The 17,319-nt window shown below is 43.4% G+C and overlaps 1 protein-coding gene across 1 annotated transcript; it reads left to right on the forward strand.

The window, feature by feature from the left end:
* Nucleotides 1–120: 120 nt before the first annotated feature.
* CEP57 (centrosomal protein 57) lies at nt 121–16,909 on the forward strand. Its single transcript, XM_084282602.1, has 11 exons — nt 121–229; nt 2,672–2,828; nt 5,825–6,004; nt 6,293–6,414; nt 7,285–7,398; nt 11,116–11,193; nt 12,227–12,331; nt 12,485–12,565; nt 12,877–13,121; nt 13,804–13,948; nt 15,381–16,909. Exons 1-11 carry the CDS (start codon nt 134–136, stop codon nt 15,615–15,617), a joined length of 1,560 nt encoding a protein of 519 aa, XP_084138728.1. The 5' UTR covers nt 121–133; the 3' UTR covers nt 15,618–16,909.
* The last annotated feature ends 410 nt before the right edge of the window (nt 16,910–17,319 follow it).

Genomic DNA, 17,319 nt, shown 5'->3' on the forward strand with positions numbered 1-17,319 from the left:
GCGGGCACGCCGCTCAAGCGCGGCTCTGTGGCGTCCCGCAAGGCCGGCGGGGGGCGGGGCTTGCGGCGCCGTCCTGCCTTCCCATTGGTCGGCTCGGCCGTCGGTCAGCCCGCGCCCGGCTCATGGCCGCCGCATGGCCGCGGCGCCCTTAAAGGGACGGGCCCCGGGGGGAGGGGGGCCGCCCGCGCACAAAATGGCGGCGGCGGGCGGGCGGCGGCAGCAGCGCACGGTGAGGGCCGGGGGCGGGGAGGGGGCTGCGGGGGGGCCGGGAGCCTGAAGGAGCCGCGGGGCTGCCCAAAAAGAGGGCTGGGGGGCGGCTGGGGGCTGCGACTAGTTATAAGTTCTCTCACCTTCACCCGTTTGGGGCTTTTTTTTCCCGAATTTTCAGCGTTTTCCTGAGGTGAGCGCACCGTGGTGCGCTCCGCGGCAGAAGCAGCGTTAAATGGATCTTAACCTGGACTCTATTTCCGGAATTTTGTCACTTTTTTCTTTCAGTCAGGATTATTTAGCAGTGATTCCTGAAGCAGCACGCGGAGCTGGCTTGGTTAAACGTGTAGCAAATGCATCTGGTGGCAGCTCCCACCTGTACAGCGGTACTGTGGGGTTTATTTGGAGCCAGGGGCTTTGCTGACGGGATGCCACTGAAAGTTGTGCCCCTGGCCTCCATCCAGGTGATATTTGTAAGAAATGCAACTAGTCAGCACGCCTGTGTTTGCTTTACTTTGTGTAATTTTTGCAGAAGCATGTAGGTTTTCTCCTGGGGTCAGCCTGGTGCGGGCTAGGTAAGTGTCGCTTTTGCCAGTTTAAAAAAGGAAAAAAAGGCCAAAAAAGGCAGCAGGTCAGGTTTTTTGTTTACTTTTTGTTTGTTTGTTTTATCTAGTTATTCTTAATTCTCCACAAACAATGTTTTCCAGGTGAAAAATAGAGACCTAGGAAAACTCAGGTCCGTGGCAGCCCTGCATTGATTTTAGACAGATCCCCATCTCTCAGCCCTGAGGACCATCAGATGCTTTTGTTTCACACCCATAGCAGACCAATTTTGTTTCACACCAATAGCAGAGTGGTGTTAGAATCAATAGTTTCTGCCACTCGGGCTCACGTTGCTGCTGGTGGTGCTCTGCTGCCTATTGCATGAAATGCTGTGCTTTGCTTCGTGCACTTTAACTTTGCTCTTTAATCTTATTCCTTATTCCACTTGCAGTGGTCCAGCACCTTGTAAGGCTGGTGTTTCTGCAGGGCTGAGGTCCCTGCTAACAGCCTTTCCTTCCGTTTTGACATTACTCATTCTGCAAAGTTTGCTCTGTGTGGCTACAGAGCGTAAAACAGTGCCTGTATACACACAGACCTACTCAAAATATTTTTAATATATTCTTAATTAGGCGTTTGCGTTTTAATCAGCTTTCCGTGGTGGCCAAAGTTCTTGTGCAAATGCAGCTATTCCAAGAAAAGCACTTGTGCTGTGTAGGAGATAACAAACGCAACGTATTGCTTTGCAGATAAAACAGAAACACCACCTGAAAGGTTCAGGGTGCTTAGGGTCTTCGTCTTCTTTTCTTTGTATGAGGAAAATTAAGTGTGTGTAGGCTTCAAGTGACTTACTAATTTTCTTATTTTTTTTCCCTTTGTATTTCTTATGATGTGTTTTGGATGTATTGTCTAACTTGCCATGAGGTATTTGCACAAATACTTCTTGTATTTTAATTTAGGTCACAATATGCCCACAATAACTGGTATTTGCAAAAGCTTAGGAAAGCCCTGCCAAGGTGAGCGATTACTCGGTTGCCTTATTAGTGAAGTGAATCTTCTGTGAAGAGCTGTAGGATCCAGAGCATCACATCTGCTTGCAGCCCATTTCTGCCTCGGGCTGCAGGAAGGTTCCTAGCATATTCAAACTAGGCAGCTATATTTTTATTTCACTCCTACCCACCAAGCTTGTACACAAAGCTGAGACAAGGTAGGTTTCAGTCAAAGCCACAGACACGGTGTGTGGAGTGCTGTGCCCCTATGGCTTGGGAGAACCTTGCTGGAAAGTGTCCAATTGCTGGTGTCCTGACTGCATAGCATGTTCACAACAAGGTGATCCCTTCTGGTGGCTGCATCCTCCAAAATGCACCAAATACTTGGCAGGTAGAGCACTGGAAAATCTGCAGCTTTCATGGCCGTGTTTTTGAGATCAGGGTTAAGCTGCTCTTAGCAGTCTGTTGGCACTGAGAGGCAGAGGTACCTCCTTTCTTGGCTTTGAGCTTTCTGCTGCTTTTCTTGTGCCAGTGACACTGATAAGCTGGGAGGTGAAGTCATCTTGGTGTTTCTGCTGGGGATGTTCAAGGTGTTCATGGAAGGCTGTGAAAGATAGAGGTGGAAAAGAGGGGCTGGGGCTGCAGTGGGGAGAGCTCTGTCCTCCGTGTCTGGTGTAGTGCCTTCTCACAGTAAGCAAGCATATAAATAATAGTAAACAAAAGCAGAAATTGGAAACTAGCTTGAAAAACTTGTTCTGATACAGTTTTTAGCAGAGGTGACTTTGATGTACATACTGAAGACTCCAAGGAAGAAAATACAGCCTTTGAGCTACAGGTCTCCTGCAGCAGTATTTCTCCACATCGTATAAACTGATTCTGCTTTTATTGTGACAGAGAAACAAGGGTGCTGAATAACAGCTTTGCTTTATTTTCAGGGTGATCTACACAAAGCTCACAGGTCTGCGTCAGCCACAGATGCACTCTCTGCAACGTCGTATATCGATTACCCGAAGTACAAGCCCTTCATCAACTCAGACCTGCTGCGCTCCCCACAGAAACCAGTAATTCCATATCCCGAGAGTAACAGCAGAGGTAGGACTTCAGCTAAGCTGCTTTTTTACCTGTTTCCAAGTTGCTTGTGCTGTGCGTGAAAGCATCACAAAAAAATTCTATGCCCACAGAGGATATGGTCTCTTTAGCCTTTTATCCCTTCCCAGTGATGTGCAGATCACCTGTTTTGTAAATCCTTTTTGCTTCTCTGTCTGAAGAATGCCTGATGAAAGAGGCTGCCTTACAGCTGGAGAAGGATGCTCACCTCAGTAGCAGAGAGATGTAGAATTGGCTCAGTGAAATGGGCTTGAGATGTTCTTCGTTCCTTCTTCTGGTCCTCCTGTCCCTCTGTCGTTCCCCACCCCAGCTCACAACCAAGTTTGGAATGAGACTGGAGTTCTCCAGACAGCTTGGAGCAAAGGAAGAGAATCCGTGTTGCTGAACTGAGAAGGCTTGTAATGTACAAAGGGTGTGGTGGGAATCAGGGAAGTGCTTATCACATACAGAAGAAAAGAGGTGTTTTGTGGCAAAGTGCTGAACTGAGAGCTCACCATTACCGCAGGGGGAGGAAAGTTGTACTCCCATTTATTCTTTTTTTGTTTCTGGTTTATTCTTTATTCTGTCTTTCCCACTTCATCTGGAAGTGAACACCAGAACCAAACATTAATTTTGCCTGATCAGAGATGAACAAAAACATTTTTTGCTAGTTTTCTGTTGTTTAATGAATTGGCTTCTCCTATAAGGAGAGGAACCCCAGAGCTGCCTGGGGGTAGGTACAGGAGGGAGCTGAGGGAATTGGAGGCTAGGACAGGGTGGGTTCTTTGTGAGCTGCTTGGCTTGGGGTCCTTGAGAAAATAACCCCTGAAGACTGGTTGTATGGAGGGTTAGGGCTATGAAAAAAGTATTTTATTCCTTACAGAAAGAAAAGCGAGAGAGATTTAGGATGAACCCTTAAATTACTCTAAATATAAGACAGACTGGGGGGAAAACACAGCACAGTAGGCTCCAGTACCTGTTCCAGTAATGTAATTCATGTTGAAATTACCAGGGACTTTTATGTTAATTATCTAGTAGATGAAACCTGAGTTCCTGAAGTGCCATTTAAAATGTAATATATGCTCTGGCATGCAGAACGTGATCAGTTTTGAGTGTGGCTAACACAGAACTAAAGGACTTGTATGACAAATTTGGATGTTAAGCTAAGGGCTTACTTGCAAATGATTGATACAAGGGTATTTCTGTAGACTGTGTTGTGTGCTGCATTAGTGACAAAGTTTTGACTTCCAAATTTTCACCTGGCAACTCTTTTCAAGCAGGTAATTTGCTAACTCTAAAATAAATACAGCTAGAGGGATAGAATCTGAAAGCCATATCCCTTCTTAGGAAAATAAAGGCCTTTTAAGACTATGACTCCTAAAATGTTTATATAGATATCAATGCATATGGAAAATAAAAATCCAGCAGGCAGTTCATGCAATACTCTATTTTTTTGTAGAAGCTTTACAACTCTGAAGTAAGTTTACAAGTTCAGGAGTGTATATAAGGTTAAGGATTTGGGAGTTATCTTCAGATGAGAAAATAGATTTGGTTGTTCTTGGGGGCTCTTCCTGTTCCTGCCTCACACTTAAACAAAAAATCCAGAAGTTAAGTAAATCCTGCTTATTTGGGGTTTAATTCCTTTATGTTGTGCATCTGTGATGACTGTTGCAATGTATCTGTTACTTTTACACTTGTTTCCTGCCCTGCCTGCTACCTGGCATCCTGTTGGGTTTCACCCTTACCTACCCACTGCTCAGATTGCTTCATTGATGTGTTTTGCTTGTAGTTACTGTAAATACACAGAGGCTTTAATTGAGCTCTAAGTGTTGTGTAACAAAGCTGTTTATGGTTCCAGCTGTGCCCACTTCAACTGAATCCTGATAACAGTGCCATAAACACAGAAAAAGGGTGACCCTGCTAATAGGATCAGGTTATCAACAACTTTCCCTTTATCTGTGGCTGCTGTCACCCACTTCCTAATTACTTAAGTTACCTTAGAGTAGGTAGTTCTGATACTCTGTCCTATTCTGCATTTCAGGATTTGATGTGTTTTCACACTGGAAAACTCATTCTGATAACAATTCCTTTTTTTGGTAATGTGATGCTCAACCAGGTGCACAGCCTCAACTTTTCCTGTGTTTTTTTTCCATGTTTCCATTCTTTCTCTAGAGTGTGTTTAAGCACAAAGGAGTAGGCTAAGGAGTGACCTCACAGATAAATCTGCTGTATGAGCTGCCTATAGGGTAGTTCTCATGTTTTACTTTAATAGGACTGTGTAGGGGAAGGGGCTGATGGTTCTGGTTCCCTTTGCAGGTTTAAACAATACAGCCAGCAGACGCAGTACGTCAGATTACCAGCAGATGGTCTAATCACAAGATGAGTTCTATTACAGCTGCTTTCTTTATATATTTGTCACACAAAAAAAGGCTTTGAGTATTTGTTGGAGCAGGAAAGTGGGAAAGCTGTTTGGCACAAAGGAGGCGCGTATCTTGTGGGCATGAGGCCATCACAAATGCTAAACCAGAAGAGCTGATGCCTGGAGAAATAAACATCTTTATAGCTCTGATCTCTAACACTTATCCTGTGCAGTGATCAGCAAGGTGAATGCTGTTTTATATTTGTCCCACTGGTGTGCACTTGCAGAGGAACAGTAATAAGCATACAGGGAACTTCCACTGCTTCAACTACTCAGTCGTCGCCTTTAATTTCCTTCTGATAAAAAATCAGAAGAGGCACTGGTTGTGCGTAATGTGCAGAATATTTATTTGACCTGTCCTGGGCAATGGATGCCTCTTCTCCCAAATCTTTCAGATGAAGGTATGCACTAAAAGCATGTATTCATTTAAGACTTGGTTTAGGATTGGTTGCAGTTTAGGATAATAACTCACAGAAGGAGTCCTGGCTGGTGGTGAGGAACACGCTGGCTTTCTCATGGAACGTGTTTCAAACTCAGTGTTATCTTGAAGTGTAACTAACAAAAGGTCCTTGCTCAATTACAGCAATATTTTCTGCTCTGAAGAATCTCCAGGAAAAAATTCGTCGGCTGGAGTTGGAGCGGCTGCAGGCAGAAGAGAATGTCAAACACCTCAGCAGAGAAACAGCAGACTACAAGAAAGTACTGAGCGAGCAAATGCAACACAGGGAGCAGGACAGAACTGAAGTGTCAAAGAAAAATCAAGGTGGTTTGCTATGTTTTTATACGCACTACTGAACACTGATGTGGATAAAACTTGAGTTTTATCAATGCGCAAAACTATTTCAATTATCTTTGTTCAGTATATTTTACAGTGGAATTTTGAAGCAATAATTTTTAAAGCATACATAATTTTAGGAATTTGCACACACGAATGGTTAATTCAGCTTAATCTGAGTTTCAGATGGTTCTTTTCTTGCTTGTTTTTGAACTGTCCTGAGAACAACAGGCACAAACAGTGCATGATTTCATTTTTCTGCCTTGTTACCTACAGAACTGGCTTCTCAGCTGGCAGCTGCTGAGTCTCGGTGCAGCCTCTTAGAGAAACAGCTGGACTACATGAGGAAAATGATCCAGCATGCAGAAAATGAGAAGTCACATCTCTTGGAGAAACAGGTGTGCTCCTAAGATTATCTCAGGATTAAATGAAAAAAAAATCAGTGACTACATCACAACTTCTCATTTACTGTGATTTTGATACCTTCAGCTGTAGATGTCATTGAGCTGGCCTTTATATACTTAGGTATGAGTAATTTTTCTACTTAATTTTCAGTCCTGTGAGGACCCTGGTCTTTTCTGTCTTTGTGCTTCTGTCTCTAAGGCAATTCTGTAGGTTCTGGTGTTAATTAGAATTAACTGCTTCTGTGTGACTGACTTGTCTTAGCTCATCTGTATCCCTCAGAGGATAATACCTGTGTGCCAGTGGAAAAACCTTCCCTTTTGTGTTTACAGTATTTATCTCCTGTGTGTTTTTTTTTTTTTACTGGTACTTTTCTTGAGAATCAGTATGTCAGACCTAATATATCTAGAAATAATAGTAAAACTTGTTTCCTGCCATCAGTGGTTGTGGGATTTGTTCTTTATCTAAAATGAGCTTTTGAATTTTGTTTTATAGGAGTATCTATCACTTAGTGCTCTCTGTTCCACAGTCTTTGTGGCTGTCTTAGGAGTATTGAATATTCACTGAAATTAAGAAAATTACCTCTAATAGCTGAGTAAAGGGTTTTCATTATTTTTGACTTGGGAGGGAGGAGAGACTGCACATTTTCACCTGGTTTTGGCTGGCTGTGAGATTCCCAATGTTGGCACAGTTTCCAACTGTGTCGAAAATGCCCAGTTGCTCCTTAATTGTAGCAGCACTTAAAATCGCGCAGAGAAAGTAGTTCCTTTGATCTGTTTATGGTCTTTATCTTGCAGATGTAAGGCTTGCTACAGGTATGTTTCATTGTGCTTATAACAGTTTTGCTTTTAATTTCTCCCATCAAGGGCTCATTGGAGAGAGACCGGCTCGATCAATCCCAAGTCCAGTCTAAACTGGAAAAGCTGGATATGCTGGAGAAAGAGTACACCAGGCTTACTACCATGCAGTCCATAGCAGAGGTCTGTCACTTGCACTTGCATCAGACTTACCTTGTTTATTGTAATCAACATTTCATAGTTACATGTTGATAACAGAGTTGGAAGAGGAAAAATATAGCAGCTAAAATGTCTTTTTAAAGCTGAAGTGGTGTAAAAACTTGCAGTTACTGTTGGAAGTCAGGCTGTAGGTCACTACAAGAAAGAATTGGAGTTTAGTTGAGACTTGACAGGATCTGTAGGTGTTCATTTTTTGTTTGGGTGGCACAGGGGCACATAAGATAGTGTTTCTGAACACTTTCTGAGTTACTTTGTACTCAATGCTGGCAGTTAGTCAATTATGACCCAGACTTCACTTGGTTTTCTGTGTGTTTTTTTTGACATTTTTCTCCCCCCTTTCAGCAGTGGTTAGTGTGTTGTTAGACTGTGGTATTAGGGGTAGCTCTGGACTCTTACCAAAATTTTACACTTGCCACCTGCTTACCAGCCCTTCCCACGTGCTTTTCCAGGAGCATTTAAGATGTTTGATAGTAAATCTTCATCTGGCTGGTTGCTACAGCACCTTCTAGACACCACAGCTCTTCTTGGGAGTCTCTGACCCAAGGCAACTTTGACAAGCTGTTGATCTTGACACCCCATTGTGGCGGGCTCCCTTTGGGGAGTAAAAAAGACCGCATTATTTGGGCAAACCTCTCTCAAAGAGATGAGCTTCTCCCACCTCTTGTTCCCTGAAAGCAGCAGTAAGTTCATCCAGGGTCAGGTTTGAAATAACTGCTTCAGCAACAGGAATTGCTTTTTCATGAGTTTTTACCAAGTTCTTGTCTGGTAGCAGCTGAAGTTTGATGGGGCTAGGTTATTTGTCTTTTTGTGCCTGGCTAGTGAACATAATTCCAGCATAAATTTTTTTTCCTGGATCAGGCTGAATCTTCAGTATCATTAGAAATTAGTGGTTGTCATAAATAAATCATTCTTAGTGGAATTGGGCATTAAATTTACAGTTTTGAATCAGTTCTCAGAACCAAGAGAAATCCAGACTGAGCTCTGCCTGAAGGTGATTTTCCTTACAATCATTTTCCTGCCACGAGTCGCCCTCTGGCCAGCAGGTCAGGCTGCCTCTGTGCTTGTTGGTCACGTTCCTCTGTGAGCCTCCCTCCATGTGCTCAGGACCTTACAGTCCTCAAGGGATGGCTGCACTCTGCTCAAAACAGTCACAGCTGTTGCTTCTGGTGATTTCTGCTTTAGTTGTGACAAGACCACAGGAACATCTGCAAGTTTAATTTGAAGCTAGAAGTAAATAAGGACTACTTCCATGCACAGTGTACCGAGACAAACTGGTGAGATGACCACTCATGAGTGGGCAAGGATTTTAGACTGATTTCAGACTTTGCCAGAGTGAAATGTGTGTGTGTCTTACGTGCTGAGAGCATTTAATCTCCAAAACTTGCAGAGCTGCTACCTTACCTAGCCATATAAGCATATCAAAAGGGGTTGTGGAGGTCCTTATTCATGTGATGGTCTCCTAATCAGAGTGCTGACCTCAAAAACAATTCCTAGTGTGTGTTCATTGCAACTGCAGTCCTGCAGTGCAGTGTCTGGACAGCTGGCTGAGAGGCTCTGAGCGTGTCTATGTGTGGGGATGGAGGCAGAGGATGGGGCTGTTCCCTAAAGGAGTGGGTGGGGCTCTGGTCTTGGGTGTTAGATGGGCAGAATCTGACTGGATGTGTTTTAAAGAGCTGAAGTTGGTAGTAATCAATCTCTTCTTAACACTGAGACTTAAAAAGAGAACAAAACCCCTCCATTCTGTGACCAGCAGAGGTAACTATAGGTATGCCACCCACCCTTATTTTTCTTGTCTCCCCTACCTGCCAGGTGGTGAGAAGCAGCACCTGCACCAGGTGCAACACTTGGCTGCTCAGCTGTTAAGCAGGTGCTGATATTCAGGGTAGTGAAGCACAGATGTGAGCTGTCCTCACACCACAAGCACTTCCTCTCTGATGGACCGAACTGGGTGCTTGTCCCAGCAGCCCTGTTTGCAGAAATAAAAGCACTTTGTGTCTTTGAGGTCATACCTTTCAGCCTCTGGTTAAAGTTGTTTGAAACTTATTTCAGTGACAGCCCAAATGATGTGTGCAGTGGTCCCATGAAATTTGTTTTAGAAAATGGGCAAAAGAATATGTTGGAATATTTATTTATTGGCCTTTTTTATGATTTTTTTTAAAGTGGTTAGTGGGGACTAGGGAAAATGTTTTAGTCAGCTTGGTGCTGACCTGCAGTTCCCTTTTGTGCTGTGCTACCCTGTGTTATGGGGAGCGTGCTCAGGGAATGTGTGTGCTTTCCTGAACAGCCAGGCCTCTGGCTTGCTTCCCTCTTAGTGATGGGACCAGTAATCTGCATTTGCCTGGGGGATGTGGCCATTCTGCGAGCTGAGTATGGAAGAGGGATTTCTTATTCTTTTTCTATAAGAAATAAAAAAAAAATATTTTGGGAATATCACTTAGAGAATTTCCAATGTGGTCTGTCACTGAAAGTTTAGTAAGATGCGATCTTGCTGCACGATTTGAGCTACACGTGGCAGCTAGGACAACTGAGTGGACACTGGGTACTTTTCAGCACAGAAGCAGTGGTTTGGGTTCATGTCAGTCTTCAGCTCAAACAGAAGGTTTGCTGCAGCATTTGTATAGTAAAGATTATGTGTAAGAGGCTAAAGAAGGATTTTCATGGGGGTGTCTGTGTGGAAATCAAAAACTGACACGTAAAGGGTGGAAGATGATTTTAAGTTACTTGGAATGTTTCTAATTCCTATGGAATGGGGGAAAAAAGACTCAACAGGAAAAGCTGGTTCCTTTACACAGTGCCTTTGTCCTGGATGTGCACCCAGGGATTTGCATTTTAACACCTTCGTGCAACAGTTGGTTATATTAATCTTACAGTTAATGCTTAAATAAAGGTGAATTGAAATATTTAACACCTCTTTTAAGTTTTTAGGGTACTGGCTCTATAAATAATGCAAATTAAAGTGTCCAAAATTAGCTGCTGCTTTGAATTGCATGCTTTTCTGGCTTAGGTTTGATTAGTGGCTCTGTGAATAATATTCAGTCTTTGGGGGAAGAGAAGGGAAGGTTGTTTTTTTTGTGTGTGCTCTGGAACTTTGGATCATTTTCACTCTGCTGTATAAAATTAGAAGGTTGTTTAAAAAACCTTCATGTTGGGAGTTTAATCATATCCTGCTTAAACAGGTTTTTCATCTTGTTGAAATGTCTACAAAGATGTGTGCCTCTCCTTTTAACTCTTTTCTTGAAAGGGGCTTTAAGAAATTCTTACAGTATTTTTACCATAAAAAGATTAAGTCAATTCATGTTTGCTTAAAGGGAACTCAAGCATCATGAACTTTCCTCTCTGCTCTTAATTAAGGAGGTGGCTAGATCTTCAAAAATCCCTCTTGTCTAAGAGTTCAACCTTGCATATTATTCTCCCTGTAGGCTCTGACTTAAATCCACATACCCGTTGTGGAAGTAAAAATAGAAAAAATCAATTCAGTCTGAGGCATAAGAACTTGGCTGCTGTGTTTATTATGCCTGTATAGGTAGAACTTCAGCAGTTAATTTAATTCTGAAGTTCTTGCCTAGTCTGAAATTGCAAGCTGAACTGATAACAGCTTTGCTCAATCTCTTGGTATTTTACTCTTCAGAGAAAAAAAGAAACGTGTTTCAGTAGTAACTGTTTTCATTCACCTTTGACTAGAAAAAAATGAAAGAGCTGGAACAGAAGCTTCAGGAGGAAGAACACGCAAGGAAGCTTGTTCAGGAAAAAGCAGCTGAGGTAACAACAGGAAATTTCTCTAGTACTGTATGCACTGTAATTAGCTCTTCCTTTTCATCAACTTTCTCTGATAAACTTGGTGATAATGTCTTTATATAGAGAAAAATGAAAACATTGTAGTCTTCCCTGTACCCCACATCTGAAGTTCTCAGAGTGCTTCAGATTTTTTTTTCCTAATGAAGCTGCATTTCTTTAATGAAAAAACTAGTGGGAAAAGAAAAATAATTCAGACTGATTTGTAGTTGAGGATGTATAAGGATCTCTGTTTTAAATACACCAAGGTCAAAAAGCATACTCCTTTTTTCGTAATTGCAGCTAGATATATTGCAGAAAGAGGCAAAAAAGGGCCCTGTACTGTTGGGTATGGGTCTGTAAGGATAGTGGCCTTCTAACCCTGAAGTGTTGTGGTCTTTATGTACTGATCAGCTGTATGCTAAGACATGTAGGTAACGTGGCAGGCATTAACCTTTCTAATGAGTGCTAAGCTCAAATTAATCATGAATAATTGTTTTGTGAATGCTTCTTGATGAGATTTGTTTCTATCAATACAAAGAAAAAACATGGCTTTAGAACTCATCTCCTAACCAAAGTGTATAGAGGTCTTTGACAGTGACAATTCTAATCTTTGCTCTTTAGAGAGAGGTTTTTTTCCTGTCAAAATCAATAGATCAGGAAGAATAGCTGTCTGCTAACTGTATGCCACAGAATCAAGTGAACAGTCAGAGTTGGTTACCTGACTTCCCTAATACTTTGCCAAGTGTAAAACACAGCTGATGTTTTGGTACTTGCCTACATGGGAGTAGTTCACTACAACCAATTCTTTAACTTAACCAAGATTAGTGATGAGATGTGTTATCTGAGGCAAAAATCCTATTTAATGTTTAAATTAGACTGCAGAGGCATCCTACACACTTGCAGCCCTTACTTTCGGAGAGCTTGTATTTAAAAAATGCTGTGTTGCAAATCTTAGTGCATTCTCTCTGATAATCTATTAATACAATTTCAGTAACTTCCCTCATTCCTTCAATTACAGCTTCAGACAGGCCTGGAAACCAACAGACTGTTGATTCAAGCAGCATCACCATTGCTTTCTCCAAAGGCAAGAAAACCCAGGAAAAAAACTAAGCAGCCAGAGAAGGTAACAGAGGGGGAGAGAAGGGCAATTACTGAGGAGTTAAATAAGGATCTGTGCATGCAATCAGAAAGCAAGCAGCCTCTTCTATTGCAAAGCAAAAAATGGGTTTGCTGTAGTGTTATCTTTGGTAAACATTTCTCTCTCCTTTCCTTGCAGAAATGCTCCTCCACAAGCCATCTCACTACGCAGCCCCATTACAGACTGTGTCTGGGCGACGTACCCTTTGTAGCTGGGAAGGTGAGCTGCCGAATTGCGAAGCTTCACGCTCAGTAGCTGCGGCTCCTTCAGTGGCTTTGGCTTGGTGCACTCCTGACACCCAGCGGTCAGATCATCTTGTGCTCTTTGACGAGCTTCTTTATCTTCAAAAGGCCTGCCACATATCAGTAACCTGCTGAGCTGGTATTTCCTAAAATGAGCTCCCTCCATGCTGCTAGTCAAGCTGCTCTTGTTACGCACGTTTAAGCAAAACTAAATATTGTTTTGGTGTTCTCCATTATAATCAAGGAGGTTGTTGACAATGTCATTTAAAAGCAGTCTTTTCCTTCCAGTCTACCAGTCCCAGCCATTCAGTTGGCGCCAACGTGCAACATGTCCTGCACCTGATGAAGCAGCACACCAAAGCTTTGTGTAACAACCGTGTGGTAAACGACACCCCGCTAGCAAAATCCATCAGTACCAGTCATCCCGCCAGCAAGAGCAGAAAGGCATCGCTGCCAAAGGACTCTTCCTCATCCCACGAAGAACTCTCAGAAGTTCTGCTGACTCTACAGGATGAATTTGGGCAGATGAGTTTGTAAGTTTGGTGTACTTGACGTTGCAGATTATGAATGTGGATGCTTTATATCTTTGTCTTTCCACTTTAAAGTTGCAAAGGTTTTGCTGGGGAAAGGAATTAGTTTTGTAAAATCTCTAGCCTGTAATTGATCTCTTCTGTTGGCTGTGTAGGCTTTCATTTCTCCTTGCAGTTAAAGGCAGATTCTGATAAACAGTGACTCCATACCGGTGTTTATATGCATCAATACCAAACTTGTGAAGAGTCGGGGGGAAAGTGTGATAACAGCCCTGATGCAGTGGACAAATATTCCGTCTTCCAAGGCCCATTTTGTGCATTCTGGCTAACAGAACATGAATTGTTACCTTACTGCACAACTACAGGAAATACAAATGTACAGAACAGCAATGGGACAAGTGCTGAGATGCCTTCCTTTAGGGGTCATTTGGTAACTTTAAATGTGTGTGCTGAAGTTTGAAGCCACTTGTTGACAATTTAATGTAGCAGCTGTCTGCTGCCAGGGTGTGCTACTTCACTGATGCTACTCACCAACAAAACTGTTGTGACTGGTTTATGATGCCTTGAATGTGTTGGGCTGCTGATGCTGTGGATTCCTGGAAGTGTTGTTTCTGAACTATGTACACAAGCTCTAGAAACTGAGAGAGCCTAACGCAAGCTTTGCTCTATCTAAATCCCATGCTAGTGACCACCAGCAGCTGTCAAAGCTTGTCCAGGAAGCTCCAACCATTGCAGTGAGGGAAGATCTGGAGAGGGAACTTGAGACACTGGTGGGAAAGATGGAGGCAAAGGCAGACCAGATCAGCAAGGTCCGGAGGCATTGGCTGCAGGTGAGTTACGTGTCTGTGTTTGTGCTTTGGTGAAATTGCTATCTTAAGATGTTTTTTTTGCCTTACATCCTAATGTAGCAGCAATAAAGTAGAAATAACTACTGTAGAGCATTGTGCCTAGCTTTATTTAGCTTCATGTCCCAGAGTTTGCATGCCTCTTTCCATTCCTTGCCATGTTACCTTGTGCCCACTCCTCATCCCATGCCAGGCAGAATTTTGCATATCTTCTTACCTTGCCTTCTATACTCCTTTCATCCCCAAAACAAGGAAGAGTACGATAGCAAATTCCACAGCTGTCTGAAGTCTAAAACACAGCACAAACTGGCTGGGCAGCACACACGCTGGGAAACAGCACATAGGGCAAGAAGGGATGAGCCTGCTTCCTGGGCAGCCAGTCTGGAAGTGTTCCTGGTCATGTTTCCTGACACATCGGGTACCTGGGCGTTCAGATCAGTCCCACTCTTGCTTCCTGCATATGTAAGACAGCGATGAGGAATTAACTAAAGCATTTGCTTTGCAGGGAGGTCCTAGTAACAGCCAGCTGCATGTTGCGTGCAGGGGAAAGGCCTCATGAAATGCTGTTCTTTACATTGAAGGAAACTCAGAGCTTCTAGTAACCTACACTGGGTTTAAAAAGAGAGGTAGATTCCCAGGGGCTTTCACTGTTGAGCTCACTCTTAGTGGTTCTCCTCTTGTTGGTGCTAACAGCCTATTTGTTTTAATTTGTACTTTATAAAACCTGAAATATCTGTTCACTTCAAACCCATTTCAAAACTTTTTGAATAACATAACCTGGTCATTCAAAGTTGTAAAAACCTCTCAATTCTGTTTTTTCTAATCATCCATTCTAGTGAAATCTTTCCAAGGGGCTTAACCTGATGTATTTAATCCAGCCCAGTTCATGTGAACCACGAAGATTCACCCTCATCTGGTGTAGCTTATACATCAAATATGTACTGAGTGCACTGCTGATGACATCCAAAAGGGAGGCATGTGAAATATGTTTTCAAGCAGTTAAAAGCATTTTACCTTTGATCTCTCTTGTGATTTGCGGAGGAACAGATGTGCAGTAGTCCCCAGTAGTAACGATTCTCCATATACTCAGCCTTTTGACTAGCTACTGACAAGTTCTCAGAGTCAGCATTTAGAAGTGCTGTGTGCTATAAATTGGGAGGGGAGCCCATCACTACGTAAAATGAGGGGCCCTGTGGAAGCTACCTGTGCTGCAGTTTGGTTGTCACATCTCTACAGATGTGGCTATAGCACTGCTGTGTCAGGAAAATAAAATACTGCTCACTCAGGGTGGTGTGGAAGCTTCTGTTTGCTTAGCTGAGTGAGATGAGCAGTGGGATGTTCCAGCTGTCTGGAAGAATTGCAGAGCTTCGAGCAGTGACCTTGTTTCAGTTTGTTTTCCTTTGGGCTTCTCTTTCAGCTAGAGAGACTGAAGAGAGAATGCAAGCCCAGAAAGACTCCTGCTAAACCAATAAAAGACAGCAGGCGCCCCGTCAGCGAGGTCAAAGTCACAACTACCGTAACCACGAAAGGGAAGGATGCTGGTCCCATCAAAGTGAAACCTGGGGAGAAGAGTCGGAAAAACCTTCAGCTGCTGAGGGACATGCAGACCATCCAAACCTCGCTGCAGAAAGACGATATCAGCTGGGACTACTGACTGCTCTGTGGGAGATGTTCCTAAAGCCACCCCAGTCAAGCTCGCTCACATTCTGGATATAAAGCAGCTGCCTTTCTTGCTGTGTGAAAGAGGCTACTGTATGCGAAGTGCACTTTGGCAATCTGGGTCCTTAATCCCCCCACCTGTGGGTTTGGCTGTATATACTGTGGCCTAGTTCAAAGTGCGTTCCATTTTTAAGGTATCCCAGCACAGGTCTCCCCCCAGCAGCCCCCCTCGTGTCAGGATTCCAGCAGTCCCTCCCTTTTTTCCTTTCAGCACCCCAAACAACACGGTGTCCGTGTGGGTTGGGTCGTGTGAAATGCCAGTGTGATTTCACACTGCTGTTGTTGAACTCTGTGCATTGGGAGGCTTCTTGAGATGCATCTGTTTGAAAAGTGCCATGTTCTGAGGGCTGCTGTCAGCTCTGAGCTGTGTGCAGCTGCCCTTACTCAGACTGAGTGGGAAAGGGAGAACAGGTAAACTCCTTTTTTTAAAGTGTTTTTAGTTCTCACAAAGCATTCCTAGGTCTGCACATTCATTAGTCAGCATTAATGGCAGTGGATGTTTGTGTACTCAAAAGGAGCAAAGTGACTTCTCCAGATTATTTTTGCATAATGATTGTATTTAAGGTCTGGAGAGTGAGTTTTTCTTCAGAACTCGTACTTTCCTGAAAAAGCTATAGGAAATGTGGGTAACAACCCTTCTTCAACCCATGGCTTTGGGCAGTAAAGGAGTGAGATAAACCACAAGTGTTTTAAACTGCAAGTGCCTCAATCATGCCATTCAGTCCTGGCATCTTGCTTTTAACTTGAAATGTGCTTTAATGAGCTATCGATTTTTGGTAGTGGTGCAACTCGTTTTGCACTGACTTGCACAGCTGAGTGAATGTTATTTATTATGTTAATAATGTAAAGAATTTCCTATTCATGGAATGTATGGAAGACCCAGATCATCTGTTTATACAGTTGAAAAACAATAAAGCCAGCTTGCCTGTTGAATCGAGTGTGGGAAAGCTGCAGTTCCTCTGAACTCGCTGAGTGTTTGCTGCAGCGCTGTGCCCCTTCTAGTGTGTGTTCTTGGTGGAGTGAGCAAGCAAACTGTGGGTGAGGTGAGGTCAGTTGTCCACCCTGGTGTAGCCAAACAAGCAGAGATGGCTGTAGGGTCAGTGCAGGTCAGACTGAGTCTGGTGGAAGTGATTTGAGTTTAAATTTGAGTTGAATTATCTCTAGGTGATGCACCCTGGTCATCTCCTTGCATCTGAGGCAGAGGAGGTTTTAGCTATGAGAAGTCAGAAGCTGTCTATTACACCTGGTGCCAGCTTCCTGAACTTCACTGGGGCTGGGGACATGGGCTCTGGGTAGCTGAAATTCTTCCTGGAGGGGCCTGAAATCTGTAGCTGAGGTTATAATCACTGAGTTTGCTTGTTAAGGATGGCTGGAGGAGGGCTAGTGTCAGCGTTACCTCAGGCTGTATTAAATGAGCTAGGGCTCAGGAGTATTTCAGGCCCCATAGGTACCTCAGTCACTGTGCACTGCAGAGGTTGGAGTTACGCCTACTGGGAATGGGAGTGTCAGGGGGTAAGCCCTGAGCTGTTGATCCCAAATTATCCCCCTGAAGATGGACTTAATGTGAGTTCCATGGAGAAATGTGAATGTTCCTCTTTCACAGAAGTTCCTGTGCTAAAGCACTATAAATTGCAGAG

Source organism: Netta rufina (assembly GCF_964035555.1).
Source record: "Netta rufina genome assembly, chromosome: 1".
NCBI lineage: Eukaryota > Metazoa > Chordata > Aves > Anseriformes > Anatidae > Netta > Netta rufina.

Excerpts from the sequence above, each read along its gene's own strand:
- CEP57 (XM_084282602.1), top strand. The coding sequence starts at position 134 with ATGGCCGCGGCGCCCTTAAAGGGACGGGCCCCGGGGGGAGGGGGGCCG. Across the intron at positions 12,332-12,484 it reads AAACTAAGCAGCCAGAGAAG|AAATGCTCCTCCACAAGCCA; the intron begins GTAACAGAGGGG and ends CTTTCCTTGCAG. Across the intron at positions 13,122-13,803 it reads GAATTTGGGCAGATGAGTTT|TGACCACCAGCAGCTGTCAA; the intron begins GTAAGTTTGGTG and ends ATCCCATGCTAG.